The following is a 26,839-nucleotide window of genomic DNA, read 5'->3' as shown; positions in this document are numbered from 1 at the left end:
GGGCGATTTCAACTTTGGTCATTATCTCCGTTCCTGTTCGTGATAGGATGTTGAAATAAAAACATTATGGAGATACTTTTTTGATAGCAATCCAGTGGCGTATTATGATTTTTTCCTATAGGTTTATTTGCTGAGCTATAACATGAATGTGTGTTTTTTCTTACGAAACCAGTAATTTAAAATGACTTAAAAGAATCGCCATTTTTTAACCGTTTCGAAAATGTATCATACATTGCATTCAGTCTTTCTAAGTCATTTCAAACTACTGTTTCCATAAGAAAAAACAAAACTTTATGTTATAGCTCAGCAAATACACCTATTTCAAAAAACCATAGTACACCACTGGATTGCTATCAAAAAAGTGTCTGCATAATGTTTTCATTTCAACATCCTAGCTCAAACAGAAACGGAGATAATGACCAAGGTTTAAATTTTAATTTTGACCTATATCTCGAAAACAAAAGAAGATAGAGTAATGCAGTTGATGGCATTATTAGTTCCTAGAAAAAAAACGACCGTGATGTGACATGTATTTTCCTCTATCTCGTTGGGTAGAAAAAGTTTTAATTCAGGTATCACCAATTTTGCCCACCTTGTACATACTCGAGCGTGTCAGATTTTTATACAGATGGTTAATCTTGGTGTTGTAGACGTGTTGACCCATTAATTTGACACTAATCAGGAGGGTTTTCTCATTTTCTCAATCTGACACTTCAAAGATGATGAAAATGCTTTTTTTCGAATATCTACTTGCCTGTACCTCTAATAGTTTTTGTATTCATTATGAAAGTTGTAGATAATAAAATTCTATACAACTTCCGTCTGAAGCAATTTTGCCTACTCTTAACCGTTTTCGGGTTAGTAAAAAAAATAGAGGGCGAAAAGGGCGAGGAACTTAGCCACACATACGAAAAGCCAAGATCCGTACAATAATCGCCATATATCTCAAAAACGTTCGAACGTAGAAAAAATTGCTTAAGACAAAATTTTTAGGAAATATCATGCTCTACAACTTTTTTAACGAATGCGCGAAGGATTTGCCCAAGGGAGGAGATAATTCAAAAAAACTGATTTACGTGACCTTTATGGCCAATTTTTATTGTTTCGGATTGCTGAAACTGTCAAATTATATTTTTTCAGTTATTCTTGAATCATTAGCTTCAAAATAAAAAAAACGCCAACGCGCTCGAGAATGTACATGTGACGTTTTTTTTTGCAATTTTGGCGCCCTCCCACACATTTTCGTCAAGTTCAAATTGTCAGATTAAGAGAATATATATTTTTCAACATGTAATTAACCACACATATCTTAATCTGTCTGACACGCTTGAGTATGTACAATTTTTTTTTTTTTTCTATTCTGACAGGATGTCCTAGAAAATTACTACCCTATATACAAGTCTAATTTTTGGTAGAGGTAGGTACTCTACAGGGTCCAAGGTATCTCTACTTGTATTAATTTGACACGCTCGGGTAAATCCCAAATTTCCCTCTTCGGCTCCCCAACTACTAAATGTGATGCTTCATTATCACTTTTTGAATCGGGAGATTTCCATCTGAATATGTAGCCCAGGCGTTATTAATTTTTTCTTAATTCACCTTGGCTTATTTTTGGTTTCTCAACTGATGACAATTTTATTGAATTTGCAGTAGTGTCACAGAAAAAGATGTATAGTGTAATTTAAGATTATATTATATGCAATGCTCATCTTCATAACATGTCAGATAAGAGTCCAATTTTTCTTATCGAAATTTCATTATGACAAAATATTTTTCAAGTTATTTGGATCGGATCAACTGAAGTTTCTTTTTCTTCACATACATCAATATTGACAATCTGAATCAGAATTTTTCAGAAACAGAGGATAATTTTTCTCTTTATCTGTTTGCTAATGAGAGTCGTCCTATTACTGAGCCTTGGGTCATATTCCTTTATGGAAAAGTCACCATTGTATTACGTCCCGGATTTAATTGAATGAATTCGCCGTCGTTGGACCAGGGTACAATAAAAACAGATTTCACGCAATTTGAACTGTTGTGATTGTTCTACTGCAAGATTCATCAGCATTTGGCGAGAGATGAAAAGTTTCGAACAATGGTGAGGACGCCAAAATTGTCCTTTCAATGAATTCTGAAAGCACTGTGACGTCCCGCCGCACTATTGTGAACAAATTTCCTCTTCTACCCTCTGATTTCGATATCCTTCTGTCATGGGTAACAAAATGAAATTCTCAGATAGGTTCTCAAAGTATAGGAACACTGAAGTATAATTGATCAATGAAATTATTCTGCCTACTTTCAATAACATGAGACTGGGACAAAAATTTTCTTTATAAACAATTTCTCAATCCTCACTTGGTCGGGTGTACATTAAATACGTTTTCGCGCAGCTAGCCAGCCTATTGAAACAAGGATAAAAGTAGATCTACCTTCGAAGTGTATCAAAAAATCGCTGATCGGAAGATTGGCTTCAACCAGAGACTTTACAAGCGTCATGAAAACTTTAGACCAAAAACTTTCTCTGATTTTCGATTAAATCAAAAAACCAAGCAATAACTGAATAACTCAATAAATCGGGCTAAATTACACAAACCTATTTGACCATATTCTGAAATGAAGAAATCAACAAAAAGAATATAGAATTTTTGTCGATTTGTATTGTCTTTCATCGTGACCTGTATTTGTATTTTAACAGTAGCATATTGAGGTGAAAAAAAACACTTTTTCCCTCTACCATTATCACTGATTCGTCCTAGAGAATAAAATATTACAATTTCAAGTTTTCATAATGAGCCATCCCGGCAAACCTGAAACTGAAGTTTTTCCACGCATTATTACATATACCATTTCAACCCTTGAAACAAGCTACTAAAGTATATTCGAAAATCATGCATAAACGCACTTTGTTCATTGGGTCGAGTTCGGCTTAGCGACTTTTCGACTCTGAGCATGTCAAGTGTATTTCAATCGCGTTCGACTTCGATCTCTGAGTATTCTCTTTTCTGTTCGGGTCGAGACGGAGCGTGTTCTCCGATCACGCTCGCACTTCCCCGAGTTTGCTGATAGAGAACGATGGGGATCTGTCAAGTGTGAAGTTGTAACTGCCGTCAGTGACAAAAACTAACGAGTACCTCTTCGAAAAACTGCCCCTGCCGCCGTAATAGAAGACAAAATGATTTTTTCGGACGGTTCAACTGAATATGAAGCAAAAATATCGAAGTTATTGACATTAGAATGATGCCCTATTTGAGAAAATTTGAAGATGTTTTTCAGATTTCAGAAAAATTTTCTGCGGAATCATGGAAGCAATGTAGAATTCAATCTGATATTGAAGACGAAAGTTGGTACCATTTCAGATGCCTTTACTTTCCTCTTCCTCATAATCCAAAAAGAGTTCAACACCAAATCTTATAATAGCATGGATCAAATTCATTTAGCACTTTCAAATATCAGATAAACTTTCAAACAAACAAAAATCAAATAGTACAAATAATACCATATAAATAAATGACTAGGATATTACTATTTATTTCTTGGTACATAATTAAATCACACAAGCTAGCAGCACCTCTAGTCAATGGTGACGGCAAACTGAGCTCAGCACAATGAGGCCAGTACCCAGTACCAAATTTCTGTTAAACGTTGGTCGTTGTTTTCTTGAGCTCCGAGGAACTGCGGGAATCTTGAAAGCACCCAAAACAATTTTTCCAAATCTTCTCATTCTTACATATGTAGTGTTCCACCATATTTCGAAATGATCACTAATTGTTTTTACAAATTGCACTTATCGAATGCATATTATGCATATTACGTCGTTGGTTTTCACCAATATTTCTATAAAATTATTTTCGGAGTGCCAAAATAGGATGCGGCAAAAAATTGTCAACTCGTCTTGACAACCATTTGAAACTCCTAGGTGATGTCGACAGGGAACTCCCAGTACGTTCGGGTTTGAAAATGACCGGGAACGAGATCTAATAATGACGTCACGTTCCCCGTGCTCTCTCCGTTCGATCTGTAGAACTTCAAGCCGAACTCAGCCTTGGTGTACGAAGCAGTATTTATTATACAATAAATTTAGTTACCCAAATTTCATTAGCGATTAATATTGAATATTCTCATACTCCTATTATCGTTGTTTATTTCATTTCGTACAATACCAGATTCAAATACAATCCATTCATTTTCATATGCTTAAGGACTCAAAGATGGCCTCCTATGGGGATAAAATCCGAACCGCTCGTAACAAGTCAAAAGCTATAATACCTGGCACTTGCTCAACACACTTACAGGCAAAAGTCGAAACAGAGAACTAGCGTAACCATCTACAGACTATCAAATCATTGCTGACAACTTTAATCACCACATTGCAGACACAGCTCGGAATGCAACTACAGAAGAACTTTTACTGAAAACGAAGAGGGTAGAAAATAGCTTTTTCATCCTTCATATAACTAGCCAAGTATCAGTGCTGTTAAACAGATTAAAAATCCATCATCTTGTGGTCACGATAACATACCTGTTCACATCGTCAAGAAGTTGATACATCTCATCGCTGAGACTTTCACCTACATAATGAACCAGTCTTTCACCGAAGGCACTTTTCCAACTGACCTCAAGTTGGCAATTATCAGACCCTGCCATAAAAAAGGACCCACCACCGTAATGGAAAACTATCGTCCTACCAGCATGTTAACAGCTTTTGCGAAATTTTTGGAGAAAATTGCTCATATAGATTGCTCTCCTCTTTCAGAAAATGTGGAATAATCACGAATCATCAACATGGTTTCAGAACAAGAATACCGAGACTACAATTTTCCAGCTAACAAGTAAACACGTCGAGTCTTTGGACAACGGATGTATACCTCTAGGAATTCTCTTGGACCTTTCGAATGCCTTTGATTCTGCCAACCACGAACAACTGATAAAGAAGCTTGAACACTACGGGATTCTAGAGAAGCAATTGAACCTCATCTGAAGCTACCTTGAAGGGCGTAGGCAAATGGTAGTGATCTCAACCAAAGGAGAACTTGGATTGTGCTAATGCCTCTTTCATAATTCTGTACGAGTTGCTAAATAAGAAGAGACGACGGCGTACTAGATGGTCTTCACAATTATATCTACAAAGAAGTCGAGACCGTAGCCTCAACAGCACTTTTTAATTGCACGACATTCAAAGTGAGGGCGACAAAATTGGGCGGTTTTCACACTATTTTATTGAATTCAAATACGTTTCTTGCGAGAAATCTATATTTAAATGTGTGTGTTCGGTTCGAGGAAAAGATGTCAACTAAACCCGTCCACACTGAGCACGAATTTTCTTTGATGGACCGACAAGTTGCGGATCGGCTCCGCGCAACATGAGCGCGTTCGGTGCGGTGTGTTTTGCCCGTCCACATCTGAATGCTCATTCGGCGCGATGTGCTCATTCGGCTGTTTTGCTCAGATGTGTACGCGATGAAAAACTGATCGAGCTGGGAGTCATACGGGGAAGCATACTGGGTCCACTGCTCTTTCTCGTTTACATCGATGACTTACCATGTGATCTTGAGGGAAATGTACAACTTCGTGGAGTAGTAGCTGAAATGATTGTCTATGCGGATGATAACAATATTATTGCACTGGACAGAAATATTGAGGAAACATTCAGAGAAGCTGAGATTATACTGGACTGCGTCAAGTCTAACTGAAATTGGCATGCCCACATCTAAAGTATCTGCCGAAAACTGAGTTAAAATATTTATACCTTCAGTGTACTTGGACAATATGTATGTTATTTATCAGAAAATATCCTGAATTCTTTGAAGAATATTCAAATATTAACAACACAAAGCGTAGAGCACCTTACTTATATCTAAGCATTCCCCCAGTCCAGCTCAAAATAATGGCAAATATATATGTGTATGAAGTTATATAACTCAATTCCTGAAAGTCTGAGAACAATCAACGAACTCCATGCCTATAAGTGGAAAGTACCTATACCAGTCCATAGAACATCGAACCTTATTCACTTGATGAATTTTTGGAGGTTGTAGGAACTTTTATTAATGTCCATCATTGATGTGATCTGATTCCATTTCTAATTCATTAATTTGTAATAACTGTTGAAATGCAAATAAATTACTATTACTATGAATAGATGAATATCCTCTCTGAATGTTTAAACGGTGTCATTTGGCAACAAAATTGTGTTCAGAATAAGCAGCTGAATCTTCTAAATATCTGTAATGTGTAGATGATGCCGGCGCCGGCCATCAAGAAGTACCTGTGTTATGTTTTTAGGTTATGTAATTCTTGTTTATTCAACGTAGCAAATATTTGATTTCGTGGAACTTTCAAACAGAGTTGCTTTCAGATAAAAAAGCGCATTATACCGGCAAACATAAGGAACACTTTCATTTTTCATTTCCCAAAATGGTCAAATATCAATATCTGAGTTTTCAACTAACTTTCAATAAGAGTTTGGTTCTTTGAATTTCTGATATTTTATTAGTAGTGAAGAAACTCGAAAAGTTAGGTGGAAATTTGTGTTTGGATAAGATTCATTACATCAATGAAAAACTTCATTCCGAAAATCATTCCATTCGATGAACATCTTTTCTTGAAGTTCATAATTTTCTGCTTTTCTGTGAACATCATAGCATATTTGCTTATCTACGCCAATTTATAAAAATTTCCTAAAATCTGTCATATCGTCGTTCTAAGATGCAAATAGCCTAACTCACAAAATGACAGTTTTGCAGGAGAGCTAAAAAACTTTGTAAATTTGAATTTTTATTAAAAGCAAACCAAATTTGAATAGGTTACAACATTTCTTGTCTTTCAAATTAGAACTTGGGCCGCTGTCAGATCATTGGTTTGTGCGCTTGTCACTAGAAGGCACTAATACCTTTGTTTTCATCAAAAATGGACTTGGGCAATTTGCATCTTAGAACGACGATATGTAGAACTGACTTTTTCCTCGCATAATTCGAACTGAAAATTTATGTATACTCCATTCACTTTTATTTTAGCACTCGGTTGGCCATGGAAATTCGACACATTCTACGTTGTATAGTACGAAAATGTGAGGTTATGACACTTGTCAAAACATTTTTGGCTTTTAAATCAGCACTTTGTTGTCTGTTCTACGTAAAAGTCTCAGTAATTACCTATTTTATCACAATGTCGAATCACTTCGGGAAATATGAAGTCGAAAATATATGTGACGAACATAATTGATGTTTAACGAACTAATTGAAGGCATACCAAATCAAGTTCTTTGTACGGAAAATACAAGAGATCAGTTTTTGAATATATTTATTTTTGCTATGAAAGAATATTGAACTATTGTCACGTAATATGGAGTAGCTTGAGGAGATTTAATGTTGGTTATCTTCTGTGGCTGAAGGTTAAAGAATTTCCATTAGTTATAGAAAATCCACCCCAAGATGAAATGCATATGATTCAGTGGTTTGGAATGGGCATCACTCGAAGGAAAAAACGGATAATTACAAGAATGTTGAATTCTTCAACAAAAATCATCTTGCATCAATGGAAGTCAAAAAAATTAAAGGGAGCTTCAAGACAAGGGAAACTTCACCTTCAAACAAAAATTTCACATGAATCAACAATTAACAGAGGGCAACTGGCTAGTGTTAATGAGTGTTTATTTTAATACTTTGATATAATAATAATTATACATTGGGGGAGTAAGGGATGTTTCGACAAAGAAAAAATACTAGTCCTCCAGAGTGGCTTTTTTATCTTCCACGACGTTTCGGCTGAGGTTTCAGACTTCTTCAGGATTCGATAGTGGTAACTTGCAGTTATAATCAGGACAAAATATTTTTCTGGACTAAACATGTAACTGTAAACTGGTAACAAAACGGATTAAAAAAATCTATCTATTTTTCTTTCCGAGGCAACTATGAAATCCATACATTTAAAATGTATAGGACAAGTCAAATGAAAAATAGAAAAATTAATTTTCTGGAACATATTCTACAATGACATTCATTGAAAATCCTATAGGTAGTAACGTTTTGCATTCGTTCACCCTAAAATAAAATTTGCAATTGCCCCCACTTATTTGGGTCTGCCAATAAAAGGAAATTCTTTGTTATCATCTTCATTCAAAATTTTTCTGACTGTGGAAACATTCAGCTAAAATAAAAGTCGTTTAGATTCGCCTGAAACATAATACATACCTATAAATTTTCTCATGTACAGTGAATAATATGTTGTACATTTTAGAATATCAGGGTTACTATTTGGATTAGCTCTTCCTGATCTCTGTCTTCTCTCTTATTCAATCACATTTTGGTAATATTAATTGACATTTCATGAGTGCCAACCTTACTCCGTTCTAAAGGGTGTTTCAAATTACGCGTTTTTTTTTCATCTTCAAAAACTTTTTATTGGTAATTGAAGTATCAGTTATGACATTTATGTAAGAAAAATAATATCTGCCAAATGGCATCCTCTTGCAGGTCTGCAGACGTCTAGTCTTTTGTTTAAATTTTCAATGAAATTTTGACATAATTAAGGCTTTAACTCACTGATGACACGAAAAATTGCATTCTTTAGTTCAGGAATCGATTTTGTATTATTCTTATAGACCTGGCTTCTCACATAACTCCCAAAAAAATAGTCCAACGGTGTCAAATCACATGATCTTGGTGGCCAATTGACATCAGTGTTTCTGGAGATTATTCGTCCAGGAAATTATTGTTTCAATAAGTCAATTGTGTCATTTGCAAAGTGAGGTGTAGCGCCATCCTTTTGAAACCAAATGTCCCCTTTATCAATATTCATTGATTCAGGCCACAAAAATTCGATTATCACCGAACCGGTCTCTTGAAATTTGTTAATAATTCGACCAACAGATCTTTCTGAAGCACGATTATGTAAACCATAAAATTCACGAAATTTTCTAAAAACACTTTTCACAGAACGCTGATTCTCGTGAAATAATTTAACAATTTGAACGCGTTGTTGTATCGTGTACGAAGCCATTTTTATAAATGTCGTACATTATACTTTTTAAATGTCGAAATACCCAGACGAATTCGGTGCGCCATCTATATTTTATTTATTCTTAAAAAAAAACACGCAATTTGAAACACCCTTTAGTTACAAAATCTTGAGAAAATTATTTCATGGCCAACCGAGTGCTGAAGTAAATGTGAATGAAGTATACCTTATTGAATATTACCCTTAACAGAGTTTTGTCTTTGCGAATATTTATTTATTGATTGAAATTCAATCTGGGAGGAGTATGCATGAAATTTTTTAAGGTTTTCACTCCCAGTCTTGGAAAAAAACTCCTGCGTAAATTCTAGCACTAATTTGTTAGGAGCAAATCGAATGGAATTATTGTTGCCTAATATTGAACGAAAAATGGTTTATGGTTTCAACGGTACATCTCGGTACAAATTTTAGTACACATGTTTCAGCTTGTTTTGGAAACCGAAAATTCATTATTTCAAAAATATGTCTTCATCTCCCCCAATTTGAAACCCACCTAAGACCCTTTAATCTAAGGGTACAAATCTTTTTCTTGACGGTACGTTTTGGTACAAAACTTTGGAATAAAAAAAATTTGCAATTTTAAAAGTGGCGGGTGAGCATGTCTAAGACCCCCCCAAACTGAAAACCGTATATTCATCATTTTAATTAGGGGTACAAAACTTTTTTTTAACGGTACATTTCGGTACAAAACTAGTACAAAATTTTAGCGTCAAAAAATTTGGAAAATTTAGGGGGCTGAGAAAATGACAAGTCAAAGACTCATCCTTGTTCAGTTATTCCTAGGAAAACCTATAGATAATACAATTATCCACTTATGAAAAATTTTATATTATGTCGACTATTTGCTCTATGAAACTTGTCTTCATTTCGGTGAAAGGGATCTTTGACAACATCGCCAATATCATAATATCGTGTAAATTTACTACAGTTACGCTACAGTTCAATGTGATCAGAAATAACTTATCTGATTCCGAATGCATAACTGATGCAATTTCGATGTCTTCGACGTCTTGAACCTAGTCTTCATCCGATTTCGGAAAAAATATCTATCAGAAAAAAACTTAAGTAACATTAGTACATATTCTTTCTGGTTAAAGTGATCCATTCTGTTGGAAATGAAGTCATTAAGCGCACTTCACTGATATTCACCGAAAACCAAAGAATTTCACTCAATACGAAAATAACGATCAAATTAAATTAATCTGTGGATCCGAAAGATGAAACTCCTCATAGTGAACAGTTTGACACGACGAGGGATGGTTGAACATATTCAGCATTAAGGCTGGAGTCATTGTTCAGATTGTTCAGCGATGGGGGTAACATTGGAAAAATTATTCGATAGAGCTTCACGCAGCGCTTGTATGTCAGCAGAGTCATCCCTCATTAATTTTGATGGCGGTAATGAAGAAGAAAAGCCGCATCAACTACACCACTCAACTTCTATTCGAAATAGATCACTCGGTACGGAGTAATCCTCCTCGTTCAGCTTTTTAACATGGGGGTATTAAACAAAATTAGTATTGCGCTGTTGTAATAAATCTCCACACTAATTAGTTGCCACAAGCGGAGGGTCGTCTGTTCATTCCGATTTTTAATAGGACACAACCGACACTAATCAATATGGCCTTTTTGGGGAATTATATCGCGAAGCGGGAGCGTGCTCTGTTCATCTCCGTAATACACGTCGATGCGCTTTTCAATCGGGTGAGATTTATCGCTGTGTCGCATCTTTCATTAGTACATTACCTGAAAAATTCGGCTACGATCGATACTGCATGAACCGATGATAAATCTAGTAGAATAGAGGCAACCAAATAATGAAATTTCGAGGAAAATTACTAATACCAAAACGAATAACATATACAGGGTCTTTCCTAATTGAATGTTAATAATTTATAATTATTGTCATATATACAGGGTGCTGGAAAACAAAGATATAGACCAAAGTTGTAGTTTTTAAAATGTAGCACCCTATGTTTGACCTCAAAAATAGAATGGAAAGCTCAAGTTATGATGAGTTTCTTCAGATTACTTCATAGCTCAGAAGCACCCTTCACGAGATAATGGCGAAAAATAGGAAATATGGAGTTTTTTCAATTAGCAATTAATGAAGAAACTGGTTACGCCAGCGATACAGACAAAATAAACCTGTTGGCTACTTCTACATATAAGAGAAAATTACAACTCTGGAATATAGGCAACTATGTTGTCGACGAGTGAAGAGGTCTTCCCGGATCGATCCGCGAAATCGGATAATATCAGTGAGAATCTCGAAACAGTTTGTAACCAATGCAGTAGAAGGGTTAAAGAATTTGCTCAATGTAAAAAATGTTATGGAATATTCCATCCGTCGTGTCTTATACAGGCGGCCAACAGAAAAAACGCACCCTGCCAACACGAAGTGTCTGATGAGGGAAGTATCGAGGAGCAGTCCCAGATGAAAACTGAAAATGATGTCCTCAAAATGGAGATTCTGTACCTGAAAGCGCTTTTAGAGGAGTGTCGTAGTAAGAATAAAATTCTTGCTGAAAATAACGAATTACTTCATGAAAAGATTCAATTCCTTCAGAACCAAACAAAAACAAACACACATGAAACAAAAAGTAGTGATAAAACCAAAGGTGATAAATGTGATAATATTGATAGTGGATATGACGCTTATCCGACATCAGGGAATTCCCGTTATAATTCTGCGGTTAAGAAGCGTACGCAAGGAATGCCCACCCTGAGGCAAACGCCACCGGCGCCACCAAGTGTTGTAAATACGATGATAAACTTGAATGACAAATGTTCATCCTCCTATGCAACCGAGGCGAATATAAACAAAGGAGATTCTGAAGATGGTTGGTCTACAGTAAAAGGGAAAAGGCTTAAAAAGAAACCATCTCATAATAAAACTTGTTATGGAACGAAATCTATAGATGACGATAATATGCTAATTCGAGGCGCAACACGTAGGCAATGGATTTATGTCGGAAAAATCGCTGGAAAGGAGGTGTCTGAGGAAGATATGCTATCTTACTTGCAGAATGAGGGTGTGAAGGAGCAAATTGTGGTGAAGAAGCTGAATTGTCAGGGTCAAAACTCTGCATTCAGTATTGGCCTACAAACCAAAGAATCCTACGACAGAGTTTTCAATGAATCCTTCTGGCCCCAAGGAGTATGTCTGAGAGAGTTTTCCTTTGGTGGACAATTTTTTCGGAAGAAACAAACACCTCGAGACAACACAGCACAGTCCTAAAGTCCAACATCTGGCACCGGTACAGGGCACGACAAGAGGAGCAAGACAACCGCTCAAGGAGCCGAATTCAGACACAGAACTTACTTTCCCTACTACAACAGGTGAACACATTCTGATTCTTCAAATAAACGTACAAGGCCTTTCAAACAAACTAGGTAATCTTGAGGTCCTTTTCAACGAAAAAAAGCCTGACATCATCAGTATCGCCGAGCACTGGTGTAACCCTGAAAGTGCTAAAACCATGATCATCCCTGGATATTTGCAAGCAGATCAATATTGTCGTGTCAATAGGTTGCATGGAGGATCAATGATCTACGTGAGAGAAGACTTACCCATCAAGAAACTATACGTCTCACGATATTCTCAGGAGATGGTTTTTGAAGTGTGTGGAACAATAGTGGAGACTGGGGATACTCGATGTGTTGTTCTTAGTGTATACCGGCCAGGCACTGGTAATTTCGAATCATTTATAAACTTCATGTCATATACATTGAATCATTGTTCTCGATCGGGTGACATAATATTTGTGTGTGGAGATTTTAATGTTAACTTACTCGAGGATAGTTGTCCTAATCGCAAGTTGTTTATTGATTTACTTGAATGCTACAATTTGCATATTTCATCGCGTGAACCCACTAGAGTATTCACGAATATTAATGGTCACACGAGTGTATCTAAAATTGACTATATATTGTGCAATTTACAATTTCCCAACACTATTGTCGAGGTTTATGAGGCTCACATTGGTGATCACCGGGTTTTTTCATTTCTGTTCCCATTGAGTTTTAGTCCAGTCAGTAGTCCTCAGATCAAACTGGTCAGGAATTTGAGCCCGCAGAACCTGGACAATTTCGCACATTACATGAAAAGCTGTGATTTTCGAGACGTTTACCTCTGTCAAGATGTTGATGAATGCTTTAAGTCATTTTTGTCCCTGATACAAGAAGGTTTTGAAAATTTTTGCCCATTGATGAACTGCACTAGTCTTCCTAGAAGCGACAAGCGGTGGATCACTCCCGAAATAATCATGGCAAAACGAGAACTGAATGATCTATACTGGTTGTATGCTAATCTGAAAAGTCACTCTACCCGCGAGAACTATAGAAAGGCCAAAAGCTCTTACAATTCACTAATAAAAAAGACGAAATTTTGTTATTACCGCGATGTCATCGAAACCTCTGATAACAAAAACAAAACAGTGTGGAGTTTAGTAAATCTCCAAACTGGCCGGAAGTCAAAGAATTGCAAACCCTTTGAGTTAATTATTGATGGTATGTCATATGTCAACCCTGATAATCTGACGTCCATTTTTGCTGAATATTTCTCCTCAGTTACCGAAAAAACTTTGCTCAATTATTATGGATCTAACTTGTCGATTTCGTGCACCGTCTCACCAATATTGAACAATAACTTTTTTTTTCAACCTGTTCTGGATAATGAAGTTGTCGATGTGATTAAAAGTCTAAAGAACAAAAAGAGTACAGGGTTTGACTTCATTTCTGCTCGTATATTGAAGATAATAGCGGCTGACATAGCGCCACATTTCGCATACATCATCAATTTTTCTATAAGCTCGGGTGTTTTCCCTAATCTTTTGAAGAAAGCTATTGTTTTACCTGTCCATAAGAAAAATGATGTGCATGACATTGCTAACTATAGGCCTATTTCTATTCTCAGTGTGTTTTCTAAAGTTTTCGAAAGAATTGTTTTTAACAGAATGATTAACTTTATTGATAAGTATAATATACTAGATACTGCACAACACGGGTTCAGGACTGGTCGCTCAACTCACACGGCGGCCCTATTTTTTGTCGAGTACGTCCACGAATGCCTCGATGGGGACTTGTTCGTCGCCGGGTTGTTTTTCGATTTATCCCGAGCTTTCGATAGCCTTTCTTTCGAGTTCTTGATCGATAAATGCTACAACATTGGATTCAGGGGTATATTTTCAACCTGGATTCAAAGTTATCTTGAAGGAAGAACTATATCTGTCAGGGTTCACAACTCATTTTCACGAGAGCGTAGCGTTAATTCGGGCGTTCCCCAGGGATCTGTGCTGGGACCACTTCTATTTTTATTGTTTATTAACGATCTGCCTGTGAATCTGAGAAAAATGTTTATTTTGATAACGGGTATCCCTGATATCCATCTTCTCCTCGAAAAACTGAGATTGATATTGTTCGCCGATGATACTTCGGTGGTGATTAGTGCAGGTTCCTTTGAGGAATTACAGGCGTTATGTCAGCTGCTGGTGCACTGTTTTGTAGATTGGTGCAGACAAAATAATATTATGATTAATATTAATAAGACGGAGTTCATTCATTTTCAAAATCGGAGTAATGATCTGAATAGGATGACATTGCGGTACTCGGATAATGTGATACAAGCTGGAAGCCATGCAAAATTTCTCGGGATTCATTTAGACGAAAACCTAAGGTGGAGCTTACATGTAGATGATGTCTGCAAGAAACTTAATAGTTCATACTACGCGATCAGTAGAATAAAAGATATTGTTCCTCTGCAATCACTAATGAATGTCTACTATAGTCTTGTTTACAGTCATATCTCTTATAATATTATGCTATGGGGGAACTCAACGGACGTTGGTAGAGTTTTCATAACCCAAAAGAGGATTATACGTATGATGTTCAGCATTGCACCTCGCAGTTCTTGTAAACCAATTTTCAAGAGGAACAATATTTTGACTGTCGCTTCCATATTCATTCTCAAGTGCCTGGTATATGCCAAAGAAAATGAAAACCATCTGACGAAGCTGTCTGCTTTTCACAATTACAACACCCGAAATAAAACAGTGCTGTCATTTCCAAAACACAGAACATCTAAGTACCGGATGTCACCATCTTATCAATGCATTAAGCTTTTTAATAATCTTCCTGCGAATATAAGATCTCTTAGTCTGAAGAATTTCAAGAAAGTGGTCAAAGAATTGCTCTTAAAGAATTGTTATTACTCGGTTAGTGAATATTTATGTGATCAATTGTAATGGTCTGATTTCTGTGACTTGTCCTATACATTGTTTGATGTCTAACAGGATCAATAAATTATTATTATTATTATTATTATTATACAGAGTGATCATAATTAATTCTCAAACATCAACTACAAATATTCGTCGAAAACTTTCTTATTTCAAATGGCACACCCGGTATTTATATATCTCGTTTAACGTAAAAATTAATTTCTAAACTATCTTCATAAATTTTTTTCACATCTAAACCTGATAGTTTCTCAGCAATTTTCGATTTTTAATGCAAAACTAATAAATCATTGTCGCCATTATCTCGTAAATGGTCCTTCTACGGTATACAGTGATCTGAAGAATATCATCATAATTTAAGCTTGCCATTCTATTTTTGAGTTCAAATACAGAGTGTTACATTTAAAAAAGTATAACTTTGGTCTATATCTTTGTTTTCGAAGACCCTGTATATATCCCTGTATATGACAAAAATTTTAAATTGTGCTTTTGAACACCCTACACACACCACAAGAAATGATTTTCAAAATATCGAAATACGGGGGCCGAAGGCCCGAGCTGTGACCGAGGCGAATCGATGGCCAAGGCGAACTACGAGGGCCGAAGGTCCGAGCCACGGCCGAGGCGAACCACGAGGGCCGTTGCCCTGAGCCATGGCAGACTCGGACCACGAGGGCCACAGGCCAGAGCCATGGTCCGGCGAACAACGAGGGCCGCAGGCCCGAGCCACGGTCAAGGCGTATATCAGCCCGAAAAAGCGAATCAGTCCGAAAAGGCGAATCTACGGGCTTACTAGTCCTGTATACTAATCTACAAAACTGTAGAATTAACAGGGTTCTGATAACTAACAAATCAAGAAGATATAGCAAAAAGTTCTCAATTCAGTTCAGTGTCAAGTGTAAAGTTGATGAAGTAGAAGGTCAAGCTTTATGACAGAACGCGGTTTGTCATTCGCAGTGGCGAAACCAAGACAATGGGTTAAGATATAAGATAATAATTTATAATAACTTCAACTTTTGTGCGAACACGTTTATTATTATCTAAGTACTACAAGTCATTGGAGGTGCGCATGATAATTTCAGTAGTTGGTCCAATTTTATGAGAGCTACGTCAATGAGCACTCGTGTGACGTGGCTTGTGGCGATACCGAACATCATATCTTCTTGCACCTCCTTTTCCAAATTTTCAAGCAATGCGACCTTTGAGTATATTGAAAAGAAAAATCAGAGATTGGGTATTTGGACAAGGATTTTATTTATTTTTCTTGTAGTACCAGTGCCGACGTATATTGGTTACCACTCAAGGAAACGACAAACGATGATGATAACCGATTATGCTCTCGAAAGGACGTGCATAGACATGAGCGTAATATTCCTCTGGGAATTCACGTTTCAAAATAACGCATTTCAGTTTGTGGGTTTGTGTGTTTTAATGGATTTCATGCCGTATTTTCGAGGAAACAAATCATCAAGATTGCATGATGGTTCCACAAGGTGTCCCAGCGAAAATTTGCCCCTTCTCTAGAACACAAAAAAAATTATATACAGGGTGATTCGAAATTCGAGGCGAAAAATTAAGGACATATAGAGACCGATATTCTTGATTAAACGTAAAAAAAAAATTTTTGGCCGATGAGCCTTCGTTTTCGAGTTTTTGAATATTAATATTTCTGTATGCAACCAATTAAATTTTATAAATTACAGTGCGCCTAGAAATAAATGAGATGAATGTCATCTGGTAACAGAACACTTATTGTTTGCTTTGCTGGTTTATTCCTTCTGTTAAACATGCAGTTTTCCAACGAAGAATATGCAGATATTATTTTTGTGGACGGTTTTTGTGATGGCAACGCATTAAAAGCTTGTCGGTACTTGCAGTTTTTGAAAAACAATCTCGATAATTTGCTAGAGGATTTTCCTTTGGATTTGGTATACAATTGTATGTGGTATCGTGGTATCAGCACGAATTAGCACAGCATGTCGGACGAAATGTTATCGCCTGGTTAAACCAAAATTTCAATGGATGGTTTGCTCGGCGTGGTCAGGTGCTATGGCCAGCGAGTTCACCTGATTTGAATCCTTTGGATTATTTTGTATTGTATGGGGATATTTGAAACAACAAGTAAACGCAGTGGAAATTAATGATAGAGAACAATTAATGGAACGAATTATTAATGCAGTCGAATCCACTCAAAATAGGCAGAACGTGCAATTAGTGTACAATTCCCTTATTCTGCGTTGCCATCGATACTAATAGTGGCAATTTTGAATATTTGATACAATTTTTTCTGTATTTTTATCAGCTATCAAAATTTAAAATTGATGACATGCAGAAACTTATATCTCGGAGAAAAGGCAATATCCAAAACTTTTACTTTACTTTTTTTATCAAGAATAGCCTGTATACGTTCCCCAACTTTCGCCTCGAATTTTGAATCACCCTGTATATATAAATATAAAATTACCACACACTCGATTCCTCCTCCCTTTACAAAAAAATGTTAGGAATTGATGCCAGCTTCATGGGAATGATTTTTTTCGGAATAAATTTATAAGAGAAATTCGTCCTGATCAAAGCAGAAGGTAACCTGTTTTGAAGAATCTTCGAAAATTCTGCGTTTCTGAGTTCTGGAGGGGTGGTTTTTGTATTTTTTTTTAATTGGCTATACCTAATTTATGTGTTCCTGCAATTCGATGATTTACATCAACCGCGGTATAGTATGTACCGAACATGTATGTATATTCAATACAAAAATATGTACTTGCAAACTGATTACTTATATTTATGATATATTGATTGAGTAGCAATGCAATATATCATATTATATGGATTCGCCATGTGAATATAGTAAAGAAAATGAACCAATATTTCAGATCACAAGCGAAAAATTCACCTTGTGAGAAACTCACCTTTGCTGGCCCCGGTGCCTTTATCCCTCAGCACATTTATCGAATGAACTCGTCCATACTCCTCGAACATTCTCCTAAGGTCATTCTCGTCCATGCTCCTTGGCACTTGTCCGACAAACATTTTTATCGTATCACTGTCAGGCTGCTCCTGTGGCTCATTGTTCTTAACGTTGTTCTGTTGTGAAATATTCAGCAGGTTGTTGTTGTTATTGTTGTTATTATTATTATTGTTGTTATTGTTCGTGTTGTGGTTGTTGTTGTTCATCGCGAGAGGGCTGAAACATAAATTTATTCAATTATTATAAAATGAAGAGCAGCTAACGCATTTAATTTTAACAGACCAATACCGAGCTTCAAAAAATAGAAGTGATAATTTTTCACAGCATCAATATTTTCAACTGACTGTTTTGAGAATTCATATAATTGATAAAAGCTGTTGTTTGAAAATATAATATGTATTCTTTTAAGGACTCCTTGATTTTTTTCCTGTAAGTAGTGTAAATTTTTCATGTAGTTTATTATATACTTCGGGACCCCAGAAATCCAAACCTTCTTGAAAGAATTGGCGCTTATGGCAGAGTATTGTTAGATTCTCCCTATTTCTCGAGTTTAAGGACTGGTTAGTTTTTTTTTGTTGGGAATTTACAATACAAAAATCAGTAACAACTTCTTTAATAAAACAGTAATCAACTTATCTTCACGAAATTGGAATGAAAATGAAAAATTTATATTATCAAAAGGACTCAATTTTGCTATAACTCCAAAAAACATTCCAACATTAGATATAATAACAGCTATTGAAAAAACAGCCCAAAAACTTTAAAATAAAATCAAATCTAAATAAAATTGAGAATAAAACTATAACTTCATTGAAAAATGATAATAACATTAAAATTCTACCTGCCGATAAAGGAAATGCAACAGTTATTATGGATTCAGGTGAATATAAAAGAAAACTTTTAGAAATTGTTGATGATACCGATAAATATTCCAAAATCAAAAAAGATCCAACAGTAATGAGTAATTTATTCATGGAATCTTTCGAACAAAAATATATAGACACATACCCACTAAAACCAAAGAGTTGGTGGCGATATGTAGACGATATTTTTGTGATTTGGCAACATGGCAGAGATGAACTAGAGAATTTTTTTGATCATATTAACAACAAAGAACCTACAATAAAATTTACAATGGAATTAGAGCAGGATAACAAAATTTCATTCCTAGATGTTTCAATAAAAAAGTTTTCGAATTATTTTGAAACGAGCGTATACCGAAAAAAGACACATACTAATAGATATTTGAATTTTTATTCCAATCACCAAGTAAGTGTCAAAGGAGGTATCATTAAAACACTTTATGATAGAGCTAATTTAATTTCATCTACACCCGAAATTAGAAATAATGAAGTTGACTTCATTAAACATTTTCTTAGGGATAATCAATACCCGAAAAATTTTATTGAAAAAACAATATTAAATTTAGAGAGAAAAATGACTAATCAAAATCGTAATAATGATCAGGAACAACCAACAAACCGTCAAGAACAACCAAATTTGTTGTGTGTAATTCCTTATTTTAATGGCCTTTCAGAAAAAATAAGAAGAATCGGTTCGAAGTTCAACATACGAAGTGTTTTTAAAACGCAAAATGATTTAAGATCTATATTAACAAAAACTAAACCTTTGAACGAAAAACAAAAATCAAAAAATTGTATTTACAACATACCCTGTATTTGTGGTAAAACATATACAGGTGAAACGTCCAGACCTCTAGAAATAAGAAAACGCGAACATAAAAATAATATTAAAAATAGAGAAATTAATCGATCACAAATCGCAGATCACATTTGTTCTAATACGGGGGACCACATGATGGATTGGGACAACACTAAAATTTCAATGACGAAACCAGACCATTTTAAACGAGTCTACGTGTATTCTATTAGATCAAGATAATAATTTGGCAAATTGTTCGGTAGGAATAGATCATATTTGGATCAATTTACTAAAGAAGGAACTGTCATCCGGTAATTTCAAAATTAAATGAATCAACGTTTCTTTGCAGTCTCTGTTTCTGTGTGTTGACAATTAATGTCAAACAAAAACCACAACTCAGAAGATTTTCTAAAAAATAGATTTTTCGTCTGATGAAGGAGTCTGATATAGACTCCGAAACGTAACATAATTATAATTTCAACGTTATTTATTTTGAGTTCATTGTCAGGCAACAATTTTTTCTAGTTAATTTGCTCCTGACAAATTAGTGCAAGAATTTACGCAGGAGCAAATCGTTGATTTCATTTTTAATTGATTTTGTTTCAGAGATTGGGAGTGAAAACCCTAAAAAGTTTATGAAGAGATGCAGAATCCTCCCAGAATAAATTTCAATAAATTTACGTTGTGTTTGTGTATATGTTACGGCTAAAGATAGGTGTGAACATAAACTTAAGATTAGCCGGCTAAACTTAGGTTTAGCTTAGGGTATTTGCTAATGTTAGTTTCTTCTATCTTTAGCCGGCTAAACTTGAGTGTAACCACATCCCATCGGCTAAAAATGTAGAAGGAATGAGGGACGCAATTAAAAGAATGTAAAAAAATAGTAATACGAGTATAATCGAACTATTAATGTAATGCATTTTTTGTATGAATTTCACATATTTTAATAGCAGAAAAACATTTTGTCAAGCAGTTGAGAAATTAGAGAATGAACATATATTTGTTCCAACTGTGTCTCAACGAATTCTTATTGACTAATCTAAAAATGTAAACGCTTGATGACAAAATTCGAGACATACTATTTTGAGTGTGAGGGAAAAGTGTAGTGTTGATGATTATTTTTCATCTGGTTATTATTCATAATGTGAGAGGAATTGAATGAGCAAAAGGAGAGATTAAAGACAAGAATGATGCCGCGAACTTCTTCATCAAAATAACAAAGGTCAAATTTTAGAAAAATATAAGTTGAAGTATCCAATCTTGTTTGTAGTTGACCTGACTATTTGGCTGATAAGCTTTACGATGAATGCACTTGTATCCCCCGGCATGATTCATCAAGAGTGGCGACAGGCCGTATTTTGGAAACCGTATGTTCAAGGACTCGGGAAGGAATTTTTAACAAAATCAGCTAGAAAAAGTGTTTTTAACTACATATGTTCATGTTCATAGTTTTTTTTGTTCTTTTTTGCGATAGCATTGGTTGGAAAGAAAATGTAACGTTAGAAACTATAGTTCCTATTTCGTAATTTTTCCATAAACCCAATTATTGAATGGTAGGGAAAATATACTTTTGTTTACAGAAAAAATTTTCTATGTCTAATATCTTATATTTCATTTGCTTGTGAGGGATATTCTGGTTTTTCACAAGACACTGACTATGTCTTCTATGGGCCTGTTCCGATATTGCTGAACAGTACTGTCAGTATTTCAGAAACGATGCCTATTGGCCCAGTCGTTCGAGTTCTATTGTTATTCGATTGCGGGCCAGTACTAACAGCAATATCGGAACAGGCCCTATATCTCATTTCCTTGTGGGGTCATATTATGGTTTTTCACAAATTAGGCTCGATTTGAAGAGCATTAATCTCCTAAACAGATGAAAATAACTCGTTAAATGTTAAATTGAAAACCCATGGGCATTATGTAATACAACCCCAATACATTCGATGCTCTTTTGCATATTTAAATTCTAAAAATTTAAACAAAAAAGTGGCCGTGTGCGTGCGTCCTCTTCCATCCGACATGACACATCACCTCTCCGCGTGTCCATCGAATACATTTTTAGCCGTTTCGTTTTGGGTAATGTGCACATTAGCCGGCTAAAGATGAAATGCCCTTACGCAGATGAATATTTTATCGAACTTTAGCCGATCCTCGAATATAAACCTAAGTTTAGCCGGCTAATCTTAAGTTTATGCTCATACCTATCTTTAGCCGTAACATATATATGTTACGGCTTAAGATAGGTGGGAATATAAACTTAAGATAAGCCGGCTAAACTTAGGTTTAGCTTCGGGTATTTGCTAATGTAAGTTTCTTCTATCTTTAGCCGGCTGAACTTAAGTGTATCCACATCCCATCGGCTAAAAATGTAGAAGGCTTGAGGGGCGCAAATTTTCGGCAATTAAAAGAATGTAAAGAAATAGTAATACCTACGAGTATAATCAAACTATTATGCAATGCATTTTTTGTATGAATTTTACATATTTTAATAGCAGAAAAGCATTCTGTCAAGCAGTTGAGAAATTGGAGAATGAACATATATTTGTTTCAACTGTGTCTCAAGGAATTCTTATTGACGAATCTAAAAATCTAAACGCTTGATGACAAAATTCATAACATGCTATTTTGAGTGTGAGGGAAAACTGTAGTGTTAATGATTATTTTTCATCTTGTTATTATTCATAATTTGAGGGAAATTGAGCAGAAGGAAATAATGAAGACAAGAATGATGCCTCGAACTTCTTCATCAAAGTACCAAAGGTTAAATTCTAGAAAAATATAAGTAGAAGTACCCAATCTTGTTCGTAGTTAACCTGACTATTTAGCTGATAAGCTTTACGATGAATGCACTTGTATCCCCCGGGATGATTCATCAAAGGTGGCGACAGGCCATATTTTGGAACCCGTATGTTCAATGACTCGTGAAGAAATTTTTAACAAAATCAGCTAGAGAAAATGTTTTCAACTATGTTCATATTCATAGTATTTTTTGTTTTTTTTGCGAAAGAATTGGTTGAAAAGAAATTGCAACGTTAGAAACTATAGTTCCTATTTCGTAATTTTTCCATAAACCCAATTATTGAATGGTAGGAAAAATATACTTTTGTTCACAGAAAAAATTTTCTATGTCTGATATCTCATTTCCTTGTGGGGTCATATTATGATTTTTCACAAATTAGGGTCGGTTTGAAGAGCATTAATCTCCCAAAAAAGATGAAAATAACTCGTTAAATGTTGAATTGAAAACCCATGGGCGTTATGTAATACAACCCTAATACAATCTCTTTTGCATATTTCAATTCGAAAAATTTAAACAAAAGAGTGGCCGTGTGCGTTCTTCCTCTCCCATCCGACCTTTCATGAGACATCACCTCTCCGCGTGTCCATCGAATACATTTTTAGCCGTTCCGTTTTGGGTAATGTGCACATTAGCCGGCTAAAGATGAAATGCCCTGACGCAGATGAATATTTTATCGAACTTTAGCCGATCCTCGAATATAAACCGAAAGTTTAGCCGTAACATATATATGTTACAGCTAAAGACAGGTGTGAACATAAACTTAAGATTAGCCGGCTAAACTTAGGTTTAGCTTCGGCTATTTGCTAATGTTAGTTTCTTCTATCTTTAGCCGACTAAACTTAAGTGTAACCACATCCCATCGCCTAAAAATGTAGTAGCTAATAGAAAAGGAGAAAAGTATTGGCAAGGCTTGAGGGGCGCAAATTTTCGGCAATAGAAAAAAAGAGAAGAAATAGTAATATAATCAAAATATTAATGCAACGTATTTTTGTATGAATTTCGCATATTTTTAATAGCAGAACAACATATATTTGTTTCTAAGGTGTCTCAAGGTAATCTTATTAGCGAATCTAAAAATCTAAACGCCTGATGACAAAATTCAAGCGAATACCTATGCTACTTTGTGTGTGAGGGAGAACTGATAATGGTTATCTTTCATCTTGTTATTATTCATAATTTGCAGAAGAATTAAATGAGCAAAAAGAGAGAATGAAGACAAGAATGATGCCGCGAACTTCTTCATCAAAATACCAAAGGTCAAATTCTGGTATTTTGATGAAGAAGTTCGCGGCATCATTCTTGTCTTCATGCTCTCCTTTTGCTCATTTAATTCTTTTGCCGCGGCATCATTTTTGTATTAATTCTCTCCTTTTTTTAGCAGTACCCAATATTTTCTGTAGCTAACCAGATTATTTGGCTGATAAGCTTTACGATGACTGCACTTGAATCCTAGGGAATGATTAATCAAGGGTGGTGACAGGCCGTATTTTGGAATCCGTATGTTCAATGAAATTTTAACAAAATCAGCTGGAAAAACTGTTTTCAACTATATTCATGTTCGTATTTTGTTTTGTTTTTTTTTGCAAAAGTATTGGTTGAAAAGAAATTGAAACATTAGAAACTATCTTTTCATTTCGTAGAAAATTTTTCCATAAACCCAGTTATTGAATGGTGAGGAAAATATACTTTTGTTCACCGAAAAAAAAATGTATGTCTAATATCTTATATTTCATTTCCTTGTGAGGTAATATTCTGGTTTTTCACAGAACAATTGACTATTCACGTTCCTATTGTCCAGTGGAAAACTGTATATCTAACTTCTGTATGTGAATTGATTTTAAAAAACTTAGGCTCGATTTGAAGAGCATTAATTCCTTAAACAGATATATAAATATATTCTTATTGAATATTTTGGCTTTTGGCGATTTAGCGTCTTAATCGATGTCTTAAAGCGTCTTTAAGCGTGACGTCATTAATTTTGTTGTCGCAAAAATAGAATATCGCTGATGGTTGAGTCATCTGTCGTTGTTACTAGCGAATCGAACTGTGAATTTTTCAATTTCTATTCTTTGGCTATTATTTGAAAAATATTTATTTATTCTAAATGATAATGCAGAGTGCATTATTGGCAGTAAAAGCACTCTTCCCTAGTAGGAATTCCAATCAAATTCGATATAAACAACATATTATGTTGTTTCTTTACCTCTTTCCGCTTAAGACGACACAGGCGCTCTCCAGAGACCGCCAGGTTACGATTAAAGCATCTTAAAGACTGACGTCATGACTTATTCGATCGAATAGCACCGCTTAAAGACGCTTCACGGGTCTTAGACCCAGTTGCAGGAAAGTCCATTAAGATTTGATGTCCTATCAAAATTTAAAACTGTCATTTTTGAAGGGGAAAATGGAGTATTAAGATTTTAATGAAGTATTAAATTTTAATGGACTTTCCTGCAACTGGACGATAATCGCGAAAATATGGCTCTATTAATTAGATGCTTCCTGTCTATGCTCCCTTTCTATGATTTCTTCCGTAAAGAATAAATAAAGAAATAAACATCATTGTTCGAGTGTCCCCAAAAAAAATAATCCAAGCATGTAAGATCTGGGTATTTTGCAATTCATGGAAACGGAACAATCTACGACTTCCGTATTTTTCTACTTCAATAATTAACTGACAATGGTTTGAAATGTCAAAATGCTCGCGACCCCCTAGGATGTCGCGCCAAACAGGTTGAGAAACACTGCCTTAAGTCATGATTTTGGGATATTACATTCATTCAATATGAATTAACCCTTTATTCATAAAAACACAGTTTCACGTTCACTAAGAATTGAAAATTCCAGATATTCAATAGATCATCAAATATGGATGCTTAGTGTCCCATTATTTCAAGAGAGCTTGTTCAATAGAGTATTCATTGAATATTCTGAGGAAAATTTGATGTACAAGGTGTTTTACAAGAGGTGGAATAAAGAATATAATTTTTCCAGTCCGGACCTGCGTTATCGACAAGTCATTATGTGCAAATATTTGGCACAGGCCCATACTCCTTCCCAGAATTTTTATGAATATCCACCTAGGCGTTCGAGAGTTATGCCGATTGAAAGTTTTTGACAAAATACATAAAACTGTATATCTTGAACGAAAATAATTAGAACATTTTTCGAACACTGATTCAGACTCACCGAAATGTCCTGCATCTGCCCTGAAAGCCTGTACAATCATTCGTTAAACAACATGTATAAGTTTATCATTAGTGTCTTTTGTTATCCCTGGTTTATTTTAATAGCACTGCTGGCTCATTTGATAACTTTCTTAATTTTTTTAGCATTAGTTACTACCTCACTTCCCACACTCATAGAGTAAAACAAAAATGCTTAAGCTGAGAATTCTTTTTCTATCATTTTGTTTATTTTTAATTAATTATTTACTACTGGTTGTCAAGATTTCTAGTCATATTGTTGACAGATGATTCAGCACAAAATGTTAACATTTAAGTTGAATTCGAAAGAATTATGGAAAAAGTTGCTTCAATCGATAACAACTGTTGAAATAATATAAGTATGTAAAAAAAGAAAAGTAAACCCGTTTATTCCTTCGAAAGGCTCTCTCTGACGTCATATCAAACGCTGTTAACTATTTCACAAATCTCCAATTATACTTTGGTCTGGGTTGAAATAAGAGCCTTTTACCTAACGTTCGTCCTCCCAAGTGTGATACGAGAGTCGTTGCCCCTTTGCCAGAGATGTAAAAAGATCTATTGTTAAAACTTGCGCCATACATTATACCAACGTAACATGAGAGCGATCTCGCCTACTTCGACGTTGAATCCAGGGCGCCAAGCAGCATCGTCCTGAATCTGACCCCTTGCAATGTAGATGAAATATGATCTCTCTAGAACAGTTTCGACAAGAATTAAAGTGTATTTCTTTAATGCTTCATTCTGAGAATTAGTCTTGATATCTGTTAGCCTGAATATTTCGAACCTGTATGGCATGTTGTTTTTGGTTTGGCTCTGGCAATTTTTTCTATGAAAATGAAAACTTATTTTACTATTTCACAGAGGATCAAACATATGATCGAGAGAAAATACACTTTTCTCGTTTGAAATCAAAAACAGAAAAATAACTGATTTCGAATGTGGTATATCA

At 35.3% G+C, this 26,839-nt stretch overlaps 1 protein-coding gene across 6 annotated transcripts in view; it reads right to left on the bottom strand.

Annotated features, from left to right (window-relative positions):
* LOC123314392 (CUGBP Elav-like family member 1) overlaps nt 1-26,839 on the bottom strand; it is a 746,764-nt gene that overhangs the window by 221,876 nt on the left and 498,049 nt on the right. For all 6 annotated transcript variants that reach the window (XM_044899671.1, XM_044899672.1, XM_044899670.1 and 3 more), the window contains one exon: nt 18,161-18,435. In XM_044899671.1, coding sequence (XP_044755606.1) covers nt 18,161-18,435 — 275 coding nt within the window. The remainder of the gene's footprint in view (nt 1-18,160; nt 18,436-26,839) is intronic.

Source organism: Coccinella septempunctata, chromosome 5 (genome assembly GCF_907165205.1).
Source record: "Coccinella septempunctata chromosome 5, icCocSept1.1, whole genome shotgun sequence".
In the NCBI taxonomy this organism is placed as follows: Eukaryota; Metazoa; Arthropoda; class Insecta; order Coleoptera; family Coccinellidae; genus Coccinella; species Coccinella septempunctata.
Note: the sequence above shows the minus strand (reverse complement) of the source record. Positions and strands in the feature narration are given on the sequence as shown.